Here is a 23058-nt window from a genome sequence, read left to right on the forward strand (position 1 = left end):
TTTGTGATTGTAGTTCTACAAAAGTAAATAAATTATTTCTAATTAATTTGTGTTTTAGTATTAATATATGTAAAAAATTATCAAGTCTGTATTTAATATGTTTGATAAGTAAATCTCTTTATTTAAAATAATTATTGTTCTTAATATCTATGTGAATACCTATCAACTATTATATGACTATGTGAGTATATTATACATAATTTGTTTTAGATTCTGAATGGAGCAATGTATTGATTCTACAAAGAGGCGGACTGAGAGTACTTCGGCCCGGGTGGAGAAGGTTTGAGCGATCCCCAATGTATGATCAAAAAAAATTGCAGCTCTCTTATCATAGGCTAAAATTTCGGGGGTGCTAAGGGTGTTTAGCACAGCCAATATATTCTAGGAATAAATAATATCATCATTCATAATATTATAATTATTATTTATATCGTTTTTAATACTTCAAATCAAACATTTGATGCATAATGGTAGATGATTCTTTTAAATAGTTAACGAATTCCGACACATCTATTTCATCCAACACCTCTTTTTCTACTGACATTAAAAGCAGAGACTCCAAATTTTCCTGATTTAAATTGGATCTTAATCTAGTTTTAATGAGTTTCAGCTTACTAAATGTACGTTCACATTTAACTTCTGTGACTGATAAAGTTAAAAAAAATTCATATGCTCCACATAGTGTAGTATAAGCAGACACATGTAAATTTAAATTATATATCAAACTGTAGACACAATGCAAGCAATTTTTCTTGTCGTGGTTACTGTAAACTGCATTACCTGAAACCATATACAACAATATTATTGATCATGATTAAATAAACATTGTAAATAAAACGAATATCTACAGTCTACACTATCAATCTTACAAGGAAACATATTTTCATAGATCCCATCAAGTTCTTTGTTTTCAAATTCGATTTCCATTTCACTTTCCTCTTCGGTTTCAGAGTATATAAATTTTGTTTTTTTTTTTTTACTGAATTAGATATTTTTGGGTAAACTTTTGAAAACTTTTGAAGTTCCAGTTTTAATTGATTAAGATCTATACTTGCTATATCGGCTAATTCTTTTAAAGCACCTTTAAGCATATTTTGTATAGAAGGAAAATTTTTAGTTATCATGAATTGAACATCAGCTATTAACTTCTTGTTAACTGAAAAACGCCGGTTTAAACTTTCTTTAATCTGATCTAATATTACTCTAAAAGTATTTATTCTGAATCTGTCTATAGGCAACTGAGGTATTTCATCTTCACATAATTCATCATACATACGTTTTTTTCGAATATTTCTTACTATATTTTACAACTAAATCATCAGGTAAATTCATATCACTAAATTGATCATTCATTTTTTTAGAGAACGTTTCAGATTCTTTTTTTATGCATTCAAAATTAATATTACCAATTTTTTGCTTCACATTATCAATCATGTTCCAGGCAGTCAACAAAGCCAATCCCTTCATCTGAAGGTACCGTGATGTGGGTTCAGTAATTTTAAATATGTACAAAAAAATATGGGTAGTAAGAATTATTTTGAAATCACTCAATTTGGCAATTAATGAAGTTGCTTCTGAACATGTTTTAGCATCAACATTTTTAGAAGTTGAGACAGTATACAATAGTATCAATTACAATTGGAAATAGAGCATTATTACCTTCAAATATCCAAAATAATTTTTTGTAATTTTTTTAATTTATTTGAACCAATTCTTGAATCATTTTGTTGTATCCATATAGCCATACGTTTATACGACTCTCCGAAAAATGTTGCAAACCTATTAAGTAATCCAAATACATTTTTAGCATCTAAATTGTTGCATGTATCACATATACACAAATTAAGTATGTGACTATAACACCAAGTATAAATGTTTTTTTCGTTTTGCTCTTTAATTTTTGATTGTAATCCAGAATATTCTCCTCGCATATTAGATGCCCCATCAAAGGATTCTCCTATAATATTTTTAAAACTTATATTATGTTCAATGAATAATTTTTTAGCATTTCATAGTATCCCTTTCCAGATGAATCCGTTACTTTCAAAAGAGCAAATAATCTTTCTTTGATTTCTCCATTAAAAATGTAACGTATACAAATGCTGCCTGGTCTGAAGCTCCGATAACTTGTGTACTGTCTACTTGAATGCTGAACATCTTATCTCCTAACTAGGTTTTAATTTTATTTCTTATTGAATTTACTATAGACGCAATTACATTATTTACAGTTGTCTTTGAAAGTAAAGTCACTAGAGAACCTCTTCCTCGGGACGTTGATGATTTTTTTTCTAAGTTTAATTTTTGCTTTTTACTATCCTTAATAGCTTTGTTAAAATGTTTGTATAAAATAGTATCTCTCTCTGCTGTAAACTTTATTAACTCAAGAAAGTTACCTTTATTCAAATTATCTTTGTCATCTCATTTGTAAAGACTCTCAGAGTTTTTTGATCCTCTGAATGATAGATTTTGACGACCAAGCAATTTTATTATTTCAAAGACTTGTTTAATAACATGGATATTTTCTTCAATTTGTTTTCTTTTTAAATTTATTGACAATTCAGGACAGAAGAATGATTTGAGTTCATAGATATCACATAACACAGATAACCAATTTCTTGCAATTTCTTTTCCATCAGGAGTGTTTCTAAAATATAGCTTGTGTATATCTAAATTACTATTAGAAAAATGGGCTGGTTGAATAGGATGCTGTTTAATGAATTTTAATTTTTGTATTAGATTAGCATTTATAGGAAGTTTGAACAATTTTTCTTGTGGATTTGAAGATAAGTTTCCTAATTCAGAAATTCAGAATCCTCACATTCCTCAGTAAAACTTGTTTCGTGTTGCTCTTTTCTTTCAATATCAGTATTAACTAAAAGTTTGATCTCTTCGTTATGAATTGCACCAACTACTACCTGCTTCTATAACAATATAATTAATGTATTAGTTTAAAATGTATCATTTATCTAAATAAATTATGTGTAACTTACTGTTTCACTTGTTTCTTGTTGCTCTTTTCTTTCAATATCAGTATTAACTAAAAGTTTGATTTCTTCGTTATGATTTGCACCAACTACTACCTGCTACTATAAAAAATATAATTAATGTATTAGTTTAAAATGTATCATTCATCTAAATAAATTATGTGCAACTTACTGTTTTACTTGTTTCTTGTTGCTCTTTTCTTTCAATATCAGTATTAACTAAAAGTTCGATTTCTTTGTTATGAACTGCACCAACTACTACCTGCTTCTATAACAATATAATTGGTGTATTAGTTAAAAATGTATCATTCATTAAAATAAATTATGAGAAACATACCGTTTCACTGGTTTCGTGTTGCTCTTTTCTTTGAATATCAGTATTAACTAAAATATAATTTTGTACGCTAACATTACCTAAATTAGTATCAGTTTTATTTTCCTGAAATAATAAGGTAATACAAAAACATGATTTTTATAGATAGGTCAAGATTAATTATAAGTTTTAGGTACCTACTTTCATCATATTTGTTATTTTTAAGCATTTTTCAGATTCATTTAATATCTTTTGATTCATTACTCTTTTTTCTTCTGCACCTCCACAATATTTTCTCTTTACTGTTTTTTTTCCATTTTTGCAACTAAGTAGTAGTTACCTAACTAATATGTAATATAAAAATCATTTAAAACAAAACTAAATTTGATTGTCTATAGGTATTATATCTATATTTTAATACAACTAGTTAAATCAATTGAAATCTTTATTCAATGTTTTAGTAAATTTTGTAATTCTTTTTCATATAAATTAAATGCTTTTTTTGCTTTTGAACATTTTAAATGTTTTTTTATTGATTATATTGCCTTAAAATCTTAAAAGTATTTATTAATTTTGTGAATAATTGTAATATTCTCGTTGTTGGGGTTGGTCAGAGTGATGTTCTGATAGCCGTTGACTACGAGTATATTATGATTTTGTAGGAAGCAAGACCACTTGTGTTGATGATGAAGATGTTGACAGGGTAGTTTATAAATAAATGTAGACAGATGAAAAGATACTTTGTAGTTTATTTAAATGTTCTTCAGTAATTTTGTCTAAGTCCAAATGACAAGTTACTACACAGAGTGACGTGAAGGTGCTTGTTGTGCTCTGGAGTAGACACGTCTGAATACAGGCTGTTTCAGGCTCCCTTTTATATTCGGGTCTCTGCTCCCCCTGCCTATCGATACGCTATCTTGTCTCTAACGGATGTGGTCTGTGTGACCATCGACTCAACCCACGCACTTGCAACATTCCTAATCTATTCTGCATTTCTGCGTATTTGCTATAATGTACTGCTAGTTAATTTATTATCTACAAATTCGAATATACTAAATCATTCTACTTTTTTATATCTAATATTTGAATTATTTTAGTATTTAAGTATTTTTTGAAGTCTGAACGGTCAACGGTGTATGGCCTTCGGTAAAGAAATTAATAATATATACAGAACTACACAAGTGACAAGTTACACATAGGTATGCAAAAGGTATCATTTGCTCACTTTTCAGTCGTACAATGTTTTCAATTAAATTACGAATAACCAGATTGAGTATTGACGATAAAGATAACACAGTATAAATTATATAAACAAAACAATATTGGTCGATGGTCGGTCGTCGGACAACGGCGGGCGACGGCCTATGGGAATTTCGTTATTTCTAATTATAGCTCATGACTTCTTATAATAATATTAGGGTGGGGTGCGTTGCGTGGGTCAGGGAAATTATTGTCATTACGTCATGCTGATAAACTATGTAGAAATAAATATTTGTGCCCCAAGATTGTGTATTTGTGTGTTATTACTTATTATCTAATATTGTTAATTTAGTAATCGAATATAAAATTATAATATAATATATTTTTATTAAAAGTGCACCATAACGAAGGGGCCCCTCACGACAGCGGCCCCGGTGGATTTCTCCCACTCTCCACCTGGGCTAGTCCGCCACTGATTCTACAATGATGTGTGTGTTTTTTTTTCAAAGACTGAAGTTATAATAACAAAAGTACTTCTATTTAAGAGGACACTACACAGACATTTGTTATCTCCGTCTTACAAGTGCACAACATAGCAAATTGTAAGCTCATCAGATCACTTTTGGCTCTGTTAGTTAAAAAGTAAATTTACCTCTTATAAAACGTAAAGGAAAGATTATTATCTAGGGCACCTCATGGGGTTTTTATTCAAATTTAAATTTTAAAGGAAGTTATGAGAATTTAAAAATTGTAAATTGTTTGTACATCTTAAAATACTCATAACTCGCTTTAAAAATAACATAAAAAGCCTATGAGATGCCCTAGATAATAATCTTACCTTTAAATTTTATAAGAGGTCAATTAATTAACTCTTATTTTTAGAATAACAGACCTAAACGTGATCTGCTATGTTACTCACTCATAAGACAGAGACAACAAATGTCAGTGTTGCGCCTTCTTAACCTTTAGTGACGCGCGCGGGGTAATTATTTACCCCAGTCTATTTTTAAAATGCTATCAAATATTCGTTGGTTTTTCCACACTCATGCGGGTCATGCTATCTTATAGTCACTATCATACAATCATAAAAACGTAACAATCTGGATTTAATTACAATCAGTACGTGAGTAATCGTTGACTAAATTGGTTGTGTTTGTAGTTCGGTAAAAATTTACCCCGCGCGCGCTTATTTTTATTAAATTATAGTCGTTTTTTGTAAGTATGGACGAATTAGAACGCCGTCGTATTGCATGCCTATTGGATGACATAAGTGACGAGGAATTGTGGGGTGGTACATCTTCCACTGACGAATGTTCACCCGATGAACATTTTGATGTATTAGAAACTTCGAACACCGAACAATCAGGAGAATCGACCGATGATAAGATTCACAATGATATTCAACAAACACTATCAGCAGATTGTGAATCTTATCATGAATCTGACGATGAAATTCCACTAAGTATGCGTGTAGAGTGTTTTTATGAAAAAGATGGGACAAAATGGAATCGTCGTAAGCCAAATCTGAGAACAAAAAATCCAAGTTACAATAAGATAACTGAAAAACCAGGTGTGACTAATTTCGCAAAAAATGCAAAAACTGAAATTGACGCGTGGTATATTTTTTTTACAGGTCCTATGATTGAACATATAGTGTTCTGTACAAATATATATATCGATAAAATTAAGTCAAATTTTACCAGAGAAAGAGATGTAGCTCATACAACCACACGGGAAATAAAAGGTTAATTTTATTAATTAATATTTAATTTTTAGTAATAATGATTAAATTAGTATAATGTATATTTATAAATTATGAGTTCGGCAAAAATTATTTTCATCTGTTTAACAAAAACATTGTATTAAGTTTAATTTAATATAGGATCTGCTCAATGATTTATTAAATAGCTGCAGTATTTTGACTGTGCAAAGGTAGCATAATAATTAGTCTTTTAATTGAGGACTTGTATGAAAGATTTGATGAGAAATAAACTTTATTATTTATATAATTAAAATTTTATTTTTAAGTAAAAAAGCTTAAATTATTTAAAGGGACGATAAGACCCTATAAAACTTTATAAATAGTAATTTTAATTTTTTTGGGTTAATAAATATTTTAATTTTATTGTTTATTTTATTGGGGTGATAAAAAAAATTATTAAACTTTTTTTAAAATTTTACATTATTTAGTGAATAGTTGAATTAAAATTTTTAATTAAAGGAAAAAGTTACTTTAGGGATAACAGCGTAATTAATTTTTTAAGTTCAAATTTAAAAATTAGTTTGCGACCTCGATGTTGAATTAAGATTAATCTTAGGTGCAAAATTTTAAGTATTAGGTCTGTTCGACCTTTAAATTCTTACATGATTTGAGTTCAAACCGGTGTAAGCCAGGTTGGTTTCTATCTTTTAAAAAATAATTTATTTTAGTACGAAAGGATTAAATAATTAAATTAAATTTTTATTAAATGAATTATATTAATTTAACTATTTTGGCAGATAATTGTGTTAAATTTAGAATTTAATTATATAATTTATATTATAGATAGTAATTTTTATATTTATTATAATTATTAATTTTTTAATTTTATTCTTAATAGTTTTTATGAGAGTAGCTTTTTTTACTTTATTAGAACGTAAAGTTTTAGGTTATATTCAATTACGTAAAGGTCCTAATAAATTTTTTATTAAGGGTATTTTTCAACCTATAGGTGATGGTTTAAAATTATTTTTTAAAGAAGTTAATTATCCTAGAAATATAAATTTTTTTATTTTTATATTTTCACCTATATTAGGTTTATTAATTTCTGTTGTTTTTTGATTTATTTATCCTTATATTGGTATAAATTATATTATAGGTTTTGGTTTAATTTATATATTTTGTTGTTCAAGTTTAATAGTTTATATTTTTTTAATAATTAGATGATCATCTAATTCTAATTATTCAGTTTTAGGTATAATTCGTTTTATTTCTCAAATAATTTCTTATGAAGTTAGAATAATAATTATTATTATAAATTTAATATTTTTAATTAATAGTTTTAATTTGAATGATTTTTATATTTATCAAATAAATTCTAAATTTTTTTTTTTCTTTTTTTAATATTTATTTTATTATTAATTAGATTTTTAGCAGAAATAAATCGTTCTCCTTTTGATTTTTCTGAAGGTGAATCAGAATTAGTTTCTGGATTTAATATTGAATTTAGAAGTTTATCTTTTATTTTTATTTTTATATCTGAATATATAAGAATTATATTTATAGGAATATTATTATGTGAAATATTTTTTGGTTTATTAATGAATAAATTTTATTTAAATATTTTTATTTTAATGTTTATATTTTTAGTTATTTGATTACGTGGATTTTTACACCGTTTTCGTAAAATTAATATAGGTATTTAATTTGAAAATTAATTTTACCTTTATCTTTATTTTTATTTGTATTTAATTTTTCTATTAAATTATTTAATTTATATCAATAATTTTAGTATTAAGTTAATAGAACTTAATTCTATTTTTTATTTTCAAAATAAATATTTTAAATAAATTAATTAACTAATTTTTGTTAAATTATTAATTTATCTCATATTTTTATAATATAAAAATTGATAAAAAAATATGAAAAGTAAATTGTTGTAAAAATTTGGCTTGTAAAAATAAAAGGATATTCAACTGGTTGTATTCCAATTCAAGTTAATATTATAAATGTTATAATAAAAATTCAAAATAAAATTTTATTTATTGGATAAAATTTGTTTCTTAGGAAGTTTTTATTATTTAATATAGGTAAAATTAATAAAATTAAAATTGAAAGTATTAAGGCAATTACTCCTCCTAATTTGTTAGGAATTGCTCGTAGAATTGAATATGAGAATAAGAAATATCATTCTGGTTGAATATGATTAGGTGTAATTATTGAGTTTGCTATAATAAAATTATTATGATCATTTAATAAATAAGGAAAAATTAAAGTTAAAATAAAAAATATTCATATAAATATAATTAATCCAATTAAATCTTTAATTAAAAAATAAGGTGAAAATGTAATTTTATCAAAGTTTCTATTAATACCTAATGGGTTATATACTATTAGTTAAATACTAAATGGTAAATATGGGTTCACCATAATAATTATATAAAATAAAAATGTATTATTCTTGACGAACTAATTTATAAGTTTGTTTATTTCATACTTGCAATGTTACATATTATTGCAGTAGGAAAGCAATTTATTGTAAATTTTAACAGTTGTACTAACTCTGTTAACATCATTTAGTAATTGCACATTACTAAAAAAACCCTATATACATATATATAAATACATTTTAAAACCAAATCAATTTATATAAATTATACCTAATAATAAATAAGCACATTCATTTTTTGATAATATCATATTATACATAGCTAACATTTTTAGCTTGAAAGCACTATTAATTAGCTGCATTATATTCTTTCAAAAAGTATAAGAAAATTATGTTACACATTAAATACAAAATTAAACAATTTTAAACAAAACAACATATTATTAAATGTCTAATATAATATTATATCGAATAAATCGAATATAATATTATAATAGCCAAACGCAAAACAGAATAAAAAACAGTATAATAAGCATATTATGTATAATTATTAATCAAAAGAGCATAAACCTAAAGATAATATTTGAACTTTGAAGTATTCAAACAAATAATATTTCAAAATAAAATAATATCTATTTGAAACACAATGTAAAAATAATAATTGGTTTAGTGTTTAAAGTGTCCAAAAATCCCGATACAAATGTTCTGTCATCTTCCTCATAACTCCCTGTTGATACTTCCTTTAAATATTGAGATACAGATAACAATTTCAAATTATTTTTCACTTGCAATGCATTGGGTACAATGTTCTTTGATCTCAAAATACTAAATAGATTTTCAAGGCAATCCTGAGTAAATCTTGAAGTCAAGAGAAATTTAAATCCTTTATCAATTAAGTAAATTTTTTGAATATCTAAAATTTATTTCGTTGCTAGTATGGAACCAGTTTGAGACGGTTTCAACATCCTTTTATGTTCTACTTCTAGATCTGACATAATATCTATAAAACTATTTAAAAATTGTATGGTTTCTTCATTAATTTCTGGTTTCAATTTGCTTAAAGCTAAAACTGGATGTCTGGACGTCATCAAAGAAAACCATCTATCTACTAAGTTGATAATCCAAGCAGTTGTAAGATATTCTGGCTTATTTAATTCTTCAGACAATTAGTTGATTTTCCAACCTTCATTTTTTGAAAATGGTTTGGCATCAAAACTTGTTCAGACAGTTTAGGAACTAATAAAAAATTTAATTTTTCTTGATTCTTAATAACATTATCAATATGATATGAGCAAATTTTATTTGTAGGAAGATTGTAAAATTGCTGTATTTCATTGCTAATAAATATTTCTTTATTAATAATTAATAATTTACATTCTTAATATTCTTAAAAATATGAGGTACATCTGAAATAACAAACAATTTCCTATTGTCATCAAGGGGATGAGGTAGAAAGTTTGACAATTTACAGTGACACCCAGCAGTTAAATTCCATTATCCGATATAAGAGCAATGACATTCAATCGTATAGACTCTATTTTGGAAATTATATCAACTACAATATCATGATAAACAGACTTCCTGGTAAAAAAATATGCTACTGTTTCTTTCCATCTTGTACTTAAGTCACCAAGCATAAAAACCAAAACACTCGTGGCTGTTCTTCGTGATGTGATGAAGTTACTTGTCCTATGTTTTTATTTTAAGACACATCAAATAAATTTGATGGTGTTATAGCCATTTCGTCCATTATTAAGACATACTATTTTTCATGGTCATTCTTAAATGTTTGAATTTTTATTTCCAAAAATTTAAAAACTTCATGTAAAATTCCAGGTTCTAACTTTAAATTTTGAATTCCTCTTCACAATGTTCTTAAAGATGGCAATGGAGTTTTTTGTTTAATTAATTCTTTATAGCCATTGTTACTACAGCTAAATTTAAGTTTTAATGCCTTTTTTTATTGTACAGTTTGACCATTTTTTAAATTTTGTTGATTTTCTATTCATTGCTTTAATTTGATCACTATTGAAGACTGAATTTAGGGTTAAAGTGTTATTTTCATACATACAGCCAGTTCCTTTTACTTCACTGACAGTCAAATGAATAGTACAACTCTTGCCAACATAATCAAGGAAGTAATTAAAGATGTACAATCAACTGGCCTTACCGTTGTAACGAATGTCGTCATCGACATCGTACATTACTCCTTACGTTGAGCACGGCTAATATGCTGAGTGTTATAATGGCAAGCGTGTATATATTATGTATGAAATATATATATTGCTGACGCGATGTTTAGCTTGCATCGTGTAAATAGACGACCGGGACACCTAGCGGAAGGTCGTAAGAAGTCTGTTAACAGTCAAGAGTCAATAGTCGATAGTCGATAGTCGTAAGTCGTAAGTCGTAAGTGAACAGTCAACAGTCAAGAGTCAATAGTCATAATCGATGGAGGAGTCTATGGTCGGCAATCAATAGTCAGAGTGGATGGTCAATAGTGGAACTCGATGGTTGACAACGACTTGAAGAGGACCTACAGAAGACCAGCTCAACCCACATTTGGACATCGGCACCCACGGCACACCATGACCCGATCAGTAACCCTGAGTTATAATTTATAAGTATACTTTCGCTGTTGTAAACTTGTAGTAGGTAATACCAATACATTAATATTCAATAACAGATACATTTATATATATATACACACATTGAGTACTTTGCTTCGCATAAGGTAACCCTGATCCCTAGTAATAATATCACACACCGAGGTCGAGTCTCCGAGACCTCGTTAATATAAACAAAACGACACCCACGAGAGCGAGGTGAAGAGGAGACGTTACACCGTCATCTCTATAGTGTGTGACCAATCACCTACTAACGTGTCTGCAATAAATAGATTACGCCAAGAAACCAACAGTCAGTATTCGAAGAAAGGAAAAGAAAACCATTTGTTTAGTTTGAAATAAATGATAAAGAAATCATTCCTTTGTTCGATGTCCCACATCTATTAAAAGGTCTTTGAAACAATCTTTTGACAAAAGATTTGAATTTTATTTATGATAAAAGCAAAAAAAAAAGCTTCTTGGAAACATATCACTCAGCGTTATGAGTTTGATAAAGAACAGAGCACAGAAGGAGATCGTTTAGTACCTAAACTTACCGATGGGCATGTATATCCGGAGAAGATGAAAATAATGAAAGTGTCACATGCTGCACATGTCTTCAGTCAACGTGTTAGTGCAATAGTGAAGAGGATGGCTGTCATGTCAAACAATTCTTCACCGAGTGAGTTAATAACTAAATTTTACGAAATCTTAACATAACTTATTTCATTAATTTAAATATATACCGAAATTGCATTAATTTCTACTTTTATAGGTATTGATCGAGACGCTGCGGATACGGGTCACTTGTGCTTGTTGACAACCTGTTTGGTAGTGTGAATTGAAATGTCATAAAACCAACACCCAGCACAGAACTTCGCAGTGCAGTCACATTGATTTCTCCTCACTGGGCATTTTGGAGTAAAGCTTTAGATGTACTACGAAGTATGACACAAAAAAAAATCCATCAATTGCCAACTGGATCACTACTATTCAAGGACTAAAACTCATATGTAAGCGACTTCTAAAGGCAGGTTTCAAATATGTTCTTCTGAGAAATTTCAATCAGGACCCTATTGAAAATTTTTTATTATATTAGAAGTTACGGATTAAAGAACATTAACACAACACCTGCAAATTGTGTTTCATCCTTTAAAGCTTTAGTGATAAATAATTCATTATATTGGTGCAAATTGTGAGGATGATGACAGTGATGGCATTTTAGATAATTTGAAAGATTTTTTGTTCAATGAAATCCCTAGTAATGAAGAAAATGAATAAACAGATAATTGTTCTGCCCAACATGATATAGTGACTACATTAGAGCAAACTGGAAGTTTAATTAACTATTGCAGTAGAGCTTACGTCTGTGGCTAGATTATAAAAAAAAATTAAGAAAATAACAAAAATTTGTCCAGTCTGCATATCAAAATTATCGACATCGGAAATTATTAAAGAACATTTTATTATTCAAGCTCGCTAATACATAGATTAAGGTGTGACAATTAAGTAATGAGACTGATTTTATTGCCGCGCTTGTGGTAAACCTGCGACCTTGAAATACCCTTCCCCTTCCCCGGCATCCATTCCCTCTCCATTGATATATTTACCATCGCTCTAGTTTGTAAGCTTGTTTAGTTCGCCTGCTGTGTCGTGTTGAGTAGACGTGTGTTGGTGGTGCTTGTCACGAAAATTGAGAAACGAAATCAAGAGCAACGCGTCACGATAAAATTTTGCGCTAGATTGGGCGAAACAGCTTCGGAAACGTACGCTAAAATTGTAAAAGTGCATGGTGATAGTGCTCCTAGTCATGCCCAGGTGTTTCGATGACATAAAGAGTTTAAGGAGGCGCGTGAAGGCGTGGAATACGAGGTGGGGAGTGGGAGACCAGTCGAAGTGTGGACTGACGCAAATGCGCAGCGTGTCCGCGCCCTAATCCGTGAAGATCGGCGTTTAACATTTCGAATGTTGGCCTCGGAATTGGATAATATGAACCGTGAAACAGCCAGACAAATTTTAACCGTATTAAAACACTTAACAAAACAAATGACCAACAAACTGATTCAATTTCAGAGTGCGATAATAGGAGTATTTATTATCCTGGGTATAATATACTATATCATACCTACTATACTATGATAAAATACTATATTTTAATTATTAATCTACCTTTTAACAGATCTGATCCAGCCATGTGGAAAATAGATGATCCTTTAAGGGATTTTGTATCTCGTTATGGTTTTACTCAAGATCTGAAAAATCTAAATATTTCCAATTCTAAAAGGCCATACACAAAATGTATAAAAGGAGTTAATTAAACTTTCTTCAGGTACTAAAGTTTTAAAAAAAATTTACATTCTTACTTTATTAATTAATTTATTTTGTAATTAGATACTTTAACAAAAATTGTCTTCAAACAGCTCTACAAAACGGAGAAAATATAGCACGTAGTTACTTAGTCTATTCGGAAAGCAAAGGTGCTCTTTTTTGTTATCCTTGTATGCTATTTGGTTGAGTAACTAATTTTGCAATAACTGGAAAAAAACTGAAGATCGAATAACAGAAAATAGTAGTTTATTAAAGCATAGAAACTGTATGATTAAATTTAAAAACCATAGCAAGGTAAACTGCAGAATTGATAAGCAATTAGTTAATCAGATTGATGATGAACGTTTATATTGGATAAACGTTTTAAAGAGAGTAGTAGCAGTTGTGAAGTCATTAGCTTCAAGGGGATTGCTATTTCGGGGTCATGATACAAAAATAGGAAGTCCTCATAACGGAAATTTTTTAATGGCTTTAGAGTTAATTGCAGAGTTTGATTTATTTCTTGCTACTCATCTTTCAAAATATGGTAATCCCGGAAAAGGAAAAACTTCTTACATATCATACGAAACTAAACACTGTTGTGGTTATCACTGAACGCTTTACAATCCCAATTTCTTTTGAAATATATGCTATAATTTCTCTATACTTTATGTCTGGTTATCGATGTTTTTTTGATTTGTATAAATTAACAATATTATGTTTTTGCCCTCTTCCAACAAACTGAAACAATAATTATTAAATTATTTAAATACTATAATACGACGTTCAAATATAAAAATGATTTCGATTCGTTGGGTATAATTTTTTATGTGTTAACATCTTTGGCGAGTTAGATTAATCAAAACTATTATGTGACAGGATGAATAATCAAGAATCACAACAATAAACAAGAATGTATATGGTTTTTATATTTTATATTTTATTTCTTATTTTGGTAGAATCATTGTTGTGCAATAGACGGGAGCGCCGATATAATATATTTGTGGTAACTAAAATATGAAACATAAACTTCTGCTTCTAAATTGTTTAGTTTTCTTTGAAATACTCCTTCTATTGTAGTACTACCTTGAGTAGTAACTTTATCTATATTGGAATTCAAAGTCAAGTCGAATGTATCGTGAAAGAATGTAATAAGTTTTTGGCCGTTCGGACTCTTAAAGTTTACATTAAAGTCTCCGCTCAATATCATTGGTAAAATATGGAGTTGTTTTTTCAAAAGAGCAGCACCATCTTCGCTACAAAACAGTACAAAATGTAAAAAGTCGATAATATTTTGGATCGATTGATTTGGTGAAATATATACAACTACTGCAAGTAATCCTCGCCCATTAAAAAGTCGACAATGAGCAGAACATATATCTCCGACATCATGTACAGCAACATTTAAACCAGACGTTTGGCGCATGTAAAGTATTATATGAGGAGTGATGATATGCGAAACACCTCTTTTTCGACAAATAGCTACTAAGTTCATCCTGAAGGTTCTGATGATGGGCTCGTAAACTTTGACAATTAAATGAAAAAATGGATATTTTATCTTTGATAAAATCAAGAAGTATTTCCTGGTATGTCCGGAGACTATTAGAGGCGAGGCGTTCAAGCTCAAGTTGGAGTAAAACTGATGAAAGTGTGTTCCGGCGTCCATGATAAAACACATGATCAGTCGTTGGTGAAACAATATAGGGTCCTTCGATATTAGTGACACGTAAAAGAGCAACATATACGAGATCTTGTTGATGGCTTCTCGAGTACGAATATACAACTTCATCAAATGACCCACCTTGTGATTTGTGAATTGAAATAGCACAAGCTGGTGACACTGGGAAATGATTTCGTTTTACACTTATAGAGCGGTTTTTGTTTAGATAAATGGTGACAGTTTTTCGAGCAATAGGTACCAAATCTGAATCTATGTTGTTGTTCAAGATATATTATCCACCGGTTCAGGTATCTCGGGCACGGAACTTGTGACCTTTGTTCACGATAAGCCCGTGGGGGTCCACCAGCGTTTCCCCTTCTCTTGCCGGTGTGTTACGGTCAGTTCTTACACGACAGATAATTCTGAATGAAACAGTGTGCTTTGGTCTCTCGTGACCGTAATCCGATACATCGGTGCCGTTGCTCTTGTTGCAGCAACAGTGTTAATAAGGACGTGTATAACGCCATATTTTGTGGGTGCTTGTTGCGCCGTTGGACCCGTCGACTTGGTCTTTGCCGTCGACCGTTTCGCGCGTCCGTCTTCTGGCAATACTCGCGTGTTCGTGCGGCGACGATACCGTCTATTTTAGTGTACGTTCGTGCAAATAGCATTTCGAGACGCGTCGGTCGTGTGTGTGCCCCTGTTGAAGTACCTGGTCTTCAAACAGTACTGTATCGAGCTACATCGCCTCCATAAGGAAACTCAGATTCGTGCGTATTCAATAGTCACACACCGGTAAACTATAATCAGCCACAGACGAAGTGGCGTCTGTAATCATCGTCATATTGCTGGAGGTCAATAACCTGCGGTTGACGCCAGCCTTCGACGGAGCTCCGTCATTATCACCTGCTGGAGAGGTCACACTGGTCCCGATGTCAACGTAACGTTATCTGGTTATCATTTCGTTTATCATTATAATTTTGGTAGATAAGCATTGACGGTTTGTCAATTAGTTAAGGTTACCAATTTAAATAAAATAATAACGAATTACAAATTCAGGTCGTTTTTAATTGTCAATATAAAAAGTAAAATTTTTAAATACAATGGCGTTCAACGCGAGAACAAAATCACGAGGTTTTTGGGTAGCCGGACGTAACGTTAGGTATCGAAGGAGTGCGGTGCGTTGTGACGAACGTCCGAAAAGTGAGCGTTGGTCGGTAGTGGTCGCGTCATGGAGGCAGTAGGTACGCGCAGTATACAAACTACAAATTCGCCAGATCAAACCGGTGTACAATACCGTACCGGTTATCATGATTCCGATTCGTGAGTCTTGACCACGATTAAAGATATACTGGTTACACATCGAGACTGTATAACACGGCTCGAAAAGCGCGATTGAAAATGTACTGACTAGTAGCACTATCTAGTGGTCTCTTCAACTTATTTTAACCACGTAAATTTCTTAATTATGAAAACTAAATATTTATATATACCTAAATACCTTAGTACTATAATTACTACTTACTTTTATACATTAACAATTTAAAACCACGATTAAAGATATATCATATATCATTAATCGTGATATACAAATTAGTACTTGTCTACTTTAAGACACTATAAGTCTATAGAGTATAAACTATAAACAACAAAATTACTTGTTAGTTGTTGTATACAAATACCACATGAAATTTTCAAAATAACATTTGGAATACCTAAGGAATAAGGATAAAAGAAGAAAAAAAGAAAAAAAGAAATGGAAGTAGCTTTAGGCGTATTATTTAAAAAATCAAATCGGGTTTGTTCAAATCATTTTTATAAAGAAGATTTTAATAATACATGGACGTCAGGTGAAGGAACAAACCCATATACAGTAAACTATTATGTCTAATTGAAATTTTTTTTTTTTGGTTTATAAGTTTATTCAATTTGTTACAAAAAAGAGAACAATAAGAACAATTAATGGCAAATATTGGTTAAAAAAAAGGCAGATTAAACATGCTGTAGAAGCCTCCCAGAGGAGGTGCAACGACTATCTAATTTAAATACCTATTCAAATATCAATATAGAACATGTTTAAGCCTATAATATAATCAGTTTATTTTAAAAATAAAGCATAGATATGGTTAATATTACTTCTTAGGTTTGCCTAAAGCGATAGAAACTAAAAAAAGGGGCATTACCATTTCTTCATCCTTTAGAAAAAATGGAAAGTGATAAAGTAGAGGTTTGTTAATTTCAAATTTGTAATGTAATAACTAATAGTAGTACCTACATTGTATTATTTAATTTAGCTAATTTATTTATTTTATTTATTATAACTTTTAACTATTAAATATTTATAATTAATCATTAATATTATTTACTGTATTTATTGTCTTTTGTTCTAATATGTTTTAAATTTTTTTGTGTGGTATTAGCCATATTGCCTATTTAATAATTACTAATTATTACTAATTACAATCTTTTTTTTCCTTTTGAATATTTCGTAACGACAAATAGTTCCTAAGTTAATCACCTAGAATCTAGATGGTGCTAGTAGGCAGTCCATAACATATCGCGGTTTCGTAGCCGTTTTCTGCCTGTGCATAGCATAGGCCGTTGGGTAACCAGTATATCTTTAATCGTGGTCTTGACCGGGTTGGTGTACACCGGTTTAGATAGAAATTCGGGGTATATATCGGTTTACCCCCACTTTTTAATTAATTTTCTTATCGCATATATTGATAATGTAATATATTGATATGACATATGAATATATATATAGATATGAATTGTTACCCGCTTTTTTTTAAAATCGTGTCTATGTCATAAGTCTATGGTCTATGTAATATTTGTCATAGTTTTCATCTACCTAGTGGGCAGTGGCTAACTTTTCTTATTTCTGACTTCTAAATATTCAATGCTTGCCAGACGCCAGTGTTTGGTGCTATTCGTTTGACTTCAATGGAATTCAATATTTAAATCAATTCAAAATGCTGAGAAACGATTTAAAAGTACAATTGTTTAAAGATTTCATAATGAATAAAAATCACATCAGTAGTTATGTAACCCAGGGATTTCTTGTTCGTGAGAGTAAGTGATAATACTTTATGTATGCTATTTTTTACATAAATATACCTAGGTACATACGCTTTAATTTTTTTAATTATCTAGACTTGTTTATTCATTTGCATAAGACAGTTTCAAATGATGATCATGATCATGATGATATGACATTACTATTTAATGCAGAATTAAAAAATGACAAAAATATTAAGGTGAAAATCCACGGTTTTGCAAAATTAATGGTACCTACATTTACAGATCGAGAGTTTAAATCTCATTTCCGTTTGAATAGACAGAGTGTTAAAGTTTGTTTTAATGTTAATTGACAATTATTTGTAATTATTTTATTTGTCAATAATTTTAAAATGTGTATTATTTTAATAGGTGGTAGTATCGTGTGTAGGTCCTTATTTGTCCCAAGGGTCAATCAAAATAAATATTGACAAACAAGTTTTGATATTTATTTGGTACATGGTAAATTCTGAAACACACAGGTTAGATATTCAATAATTTAGATAAATGAATCATAAATAGTTGTATTTTATAATGGTACCTAGTACCTACATTTTAAAGTGATGAAAAAATGGTGTGGTTTATGTAGTAATAGGTAGTCTTGAAAAGAATACTTTTCAAATGTACAATGTAACCTTTTAAAATGTTGTAACTTGTAATTATCATTAATATATACATTTTAGACAAATAGGTAATCGGTTCAATATTGCGGAAAGTACAAGCCATGCAATAATTATTAATTGTTTATTGTCTATGAATAATGTTGCTGGAAGTATAATTGTATGGCCTACAAGAAATGCTGCTCTTAAAAATATACAAAACTTCAATAATCTAAGAGGTATGAACTCATTCCCTAATGTATTTGGGTGTATTGATGGCTGTCATATCAACACCCTATTTCAATGGGAAAAAAGGTCTAAAATGCCTAAATTAGACAGAAATATGTTTTGTAACAGGAAACAAGTGCCATCTGTTGTTTTACAAGTGAGTGTCCACTTTTCAAGAGCTACTTTTTCCTAAAAAACACACTAATGTAAATGTAACTATTTTATTTTTATTTAGGGAATCGTTGACGCAGAACTAAAATGTATAGATGTGTTTGCTGGTTGGCCAGGGCGTTCTCATGACTCTCGAATCTATCGATTCAGTAAAATTGGCCAATCAATCCTTAACAATCCATTGTCTTTGTTCCCAAATTCATGTCATATTCTTGGCGATGGTGCCTATCCCCTTACAGAGGGTCTTCTAACTCCATACAAAGATAATGGTCATTTAAGCCTAAAAGAAAAAACTTCAACCGGAAACTAAGTAGTAGTAGAGTATTAATCGAGCAAGCATTTGGAAAATTGATTTGCAGATTTAGAAAGCTTAAGTAAGATTTTCAAATTTTGTTTATTAAAATTTTCATTTTTTAATTCATAATTTTATAAAATTTAAAACTAGACATATGGATATTTATAAAAAAGATTTTTGTGGTAAAGTCATTACTGCAGCATGTTGCTTGCATAACATATGCATAACAAACAAGGATGACATTGAAGTTGCTAATAGTTTTCAACCAGAAATTATTCAGGAAATGAGAGAGGAAGAAACTACAGCAGGATCAATCAAAAGAAACTTTATTTGTGATTCATTACCAATGTATTAATTAAGTGTTTACTCTTACTTACAAATATAGTCTTCTTCTTAATTATGACCAGAACGTATTTAAAACTAATATAACAGCATTAATAGTATTATGTATAAATCATAGTAATGTTTAACAAAAAAATAATATAAAAACAAAAAATTTAAGTGTTTACTCTTACTTACAAATATAGTCTTTAAGTTTCCTTCTTAATTATGACCAGAACATATTTAAAATAAATATTACAGTTTTAATATTATGTCATAGTAATGTTTAACAAAACATAATATAAAAAACAAAAAATGTAAGTGTTTACTCTTACTTACAAATATAGTCTTTAAGTTTCCTTCTTAATTATGACCAGAACATATTTAAAATTAATATTACAGTTTTAATATTATGTCATAGTAATGTTTAACAAAACATAATATAAAAAACAAAAAATGTAAGTGTTTACTCTTACTTACAAATATAGTCTTTAAGTTTCCTTCTTAATTATGACCAGAACATATTTAAAATTAATATAACAGTTTTAATATTATGTCATAGTAATGTTTAACAAAACATAATTTAAAAATGAGATTAATTAACTGTAGGAAATACAACTAATAAAAACTGAAATAAACTGATGATTAAAAAAATAGAAACAAACATACCTACTAATCCATATTAAACATTTTTTTAAATACATCAAGTTTCTGTAGTTCGATATTATTCGCATCTTCTAATTTTTTAACAAGTTCTTCTTGTGTTTTTAGCATAGCTTCTTCCCTTTTTTCCAACTTGTCGAGACTATTAATTATGTATAAATGAATAATTAGAAATAATCAAAATGGGTCTAATAATCTAATACTTATTAGTTATTACTAACCGATCGTTGAGTTGCATTGCATTTTCTTTTGCTGATTTCAACTGTTCGTTTTTTAATTCCTCAAATTTTGTAATCCAAGAAGGTGTTTTATTGCTAGTTTTATTTAATAATGATTTTTGTATCAACCCAGACGTTGGAGGTTCTTCCATTACGCTTTGAGAAGGTTCGTGAATTGAAAATTCCAATGATTCAGGAATTAAACTTATTGAAGGTTCGAGCAGTGGCCTTGCAGATGATTCATGCAATAGATCTATAAAAGTTGTATTCATAAATTATAAAATATAATATAAGGATGTAAACTACCAGAAAAAACATTTTACATTTAGTGTTAGGTTAATCAAACTGTTAATTTTAACCTAACATTAAGTATATACATATATTTTATTACTAAAATTATTAATTAACCTCTGGGTGGAGAAACTGTTTGTCTCACTGTTGGAGATATGGAATTTTCCATAGAATCGTAATACTGCCATTTGATATTACCACTTCCCGATACCTTGGACGCATCTCTTACTTGACGAAAACGTGTTAATAAACGTCGCCACTTTTCATCACACTGCCTTTCACTGAAGTTGTGATTTTTTCCCTTCATTTCATTAGAAATTAGTAACCACAGTTCTAACCATTTTTCCCCTTTTTTTCTTGTATTTTGAAATTGCTCATTATACGTTGATCTGAGTGCAATCAACAGTTTCGTAGCTGCTGGTGTCCATGGGCCTAAAAAAAAAGTATGCTTCATATTTTTTATAAAATTTAGTTTATGAAACAATTTCAAATTTAATATTTACTGGACATTTCATAGTTTGGAATAGTATGGTTAAAGGGGCTACCATCATCGTTTACAATGTCCTCACCAACAAATGGAATAATAAATTGAAAACCACGAACTACTACATAGGACTGGACACTGTATAAAATAAGGTGGCTGCAAAGTTGTACGGTGGTCGTACGTTTACGTGTGTGAAGTTGGCCCACCCAAGTAATAGAATTTACTTCCAAGCATTACCAATATTTTGCAAGTAATTTGCAAGAATTTGCAAGCACAATTTTAGAATTAGCAAGTAACAGGTTTTTGAGTAATTCAAGGGTGGGCCAAATTCACTTAGCCCACCCTAAGTGTCCGAATCGGTCCAAATCGGTACCAAACGATAGCTCTTGATTTGCAAGAATTTGCAAGTTTGGTTTGAGAATTTGCAAGTCACTCCGACTCCGGCGGTGAGCTTTTGAACTTGTGAACATGGCCCACCTAAAGTTTCCGAATCGGTCCAAAGCGGTACCAAACGATAGCTTTTGATTTGCAAGAATTTGCAAGTTTGGTTTGAGAATTTGCAAGTCACTCCGACTCCGGCAGTGAGCTTTTGAACTTGTGAACTTGGCCCACCTAAAGTTTCCGAATCGGTCCAAATCGGTACCAAACGATAGCTCTTGATTTGCAAGAATTTGCAAGTTTGGTTTGAGAATTTGCAAGTCACTCCGACTCCGGCAGTGAGCTTTTGAACTTGTGAACTTGGCCCACCTAAAGTTTCCGAATCGGTCCAAATCGGTACCAAACGATAGCTCTTGATTTGCAAGAATTTGCAAGTTTGGTTTGAGAATTTGCAAGTCACTCCGACTCCGGTGGTGAGCTTTTGAACTTGTGAACTTGGCCCACCTAATGTTTCCGAAACGGTCCAAATCGGTACCAAACGATAGCTTTTGATTTGCAAGAATTTGCAAGTTTGGTTTGAGAATTTGCAAGTCACTCCGACTCCGGCGGTGAGCTTTTGAACTTGTGAACTTGGCCCACCTAATGTTTCCGAATCGGTCCAGATCGGTACCAAACGATAGCTTTTGATTTTCAAGAATTTGCAAGTTTGGTTTGAGAATTTGCAAGTCACTCCGACTCCGGCAGTGAGCTTTTGAACTTGTGAACTTGGCCCACCTAAAGTTTCCGAATCGGTCCAAAGCGGTACCAAACGATAGCTTTTGATTTGCAAGAATTTGCAAGTTTGGTTTGAGAATTTGCAAGTCACTCCGACTCCGGCGGTGAGCTTTTGAACTTGTGAACTTGGCCTACCTAAAGTTTCCGAATCGGTCCAAAGCGGTACCAAACGATAGCTTTTGATTGCAAGAATTTGCAAGTTTGGTTTGAGAATTTGCAAGTCACTCCGATTCCGGCAGTGAGCTTTTGAACTTGTGAACTTGGTCCACCTAATGTTTCCGAATCGGTCCAAATCGGTACTAAACGATAGCTTTTGATTTTCAAGAATTTGCAAGTTTGGTTTGAGAATTTGCAAGTCACTCCGACTCCGGCTAGTGAGCTTTTGAACTTGTGAACTTGGCCCACCTAAAGTTCCGAA

The 23058-nt window shown here is 30.2% G+C and overlaps 1 protein-coding gene across 1 annotated transcript; it reads right to left on the reverse strand.

Annotated features, from left to right (window-relative positions):
* Positions 1 to 20525: 20525 nt before the first annotated feature.
* LOC103307954 lies at positions 20526 to 21514 on the reverse strand. The gene is made up of 3 exons (XM_029492492.1): positions 21508 to 21514; positions 21122 to 21436; positions 20526 to 20966 (listed from the first exon to the last, which is right to left on the reverse strand). Exons 1-3 carry the CDS (start codon positions 21512 to 21514, stop codon positions 20692 to 20694), a joined length of 597 nt encoding a protein of 198 aa, XP_029348352.1. The 3' UTR covers positions 20526 to 20691.
* Positions 21515 to 23058: the final 1544 nt, after the last annotated feature.

The sequence above is a fragment of the Acyrthosiphon pisum genome, unplaced genomic scaffold, assembly GCF_005508785.2.
Source record: "Acyrthosiphon pisum isolate AL4f unplaced genomic scaffold, pea_aphid_22Mar2018_4r6ur Scaffold_21582;HRSCAF=24315, whole genome shotgun sequence".
Classification (NCBI taxonomy): Eukaryota; Metazoa; Arthropoda; class Insecta; order Hemiptera; family Aphididae; genus Acyrthosiphon; species Acyrthosiphon pisum.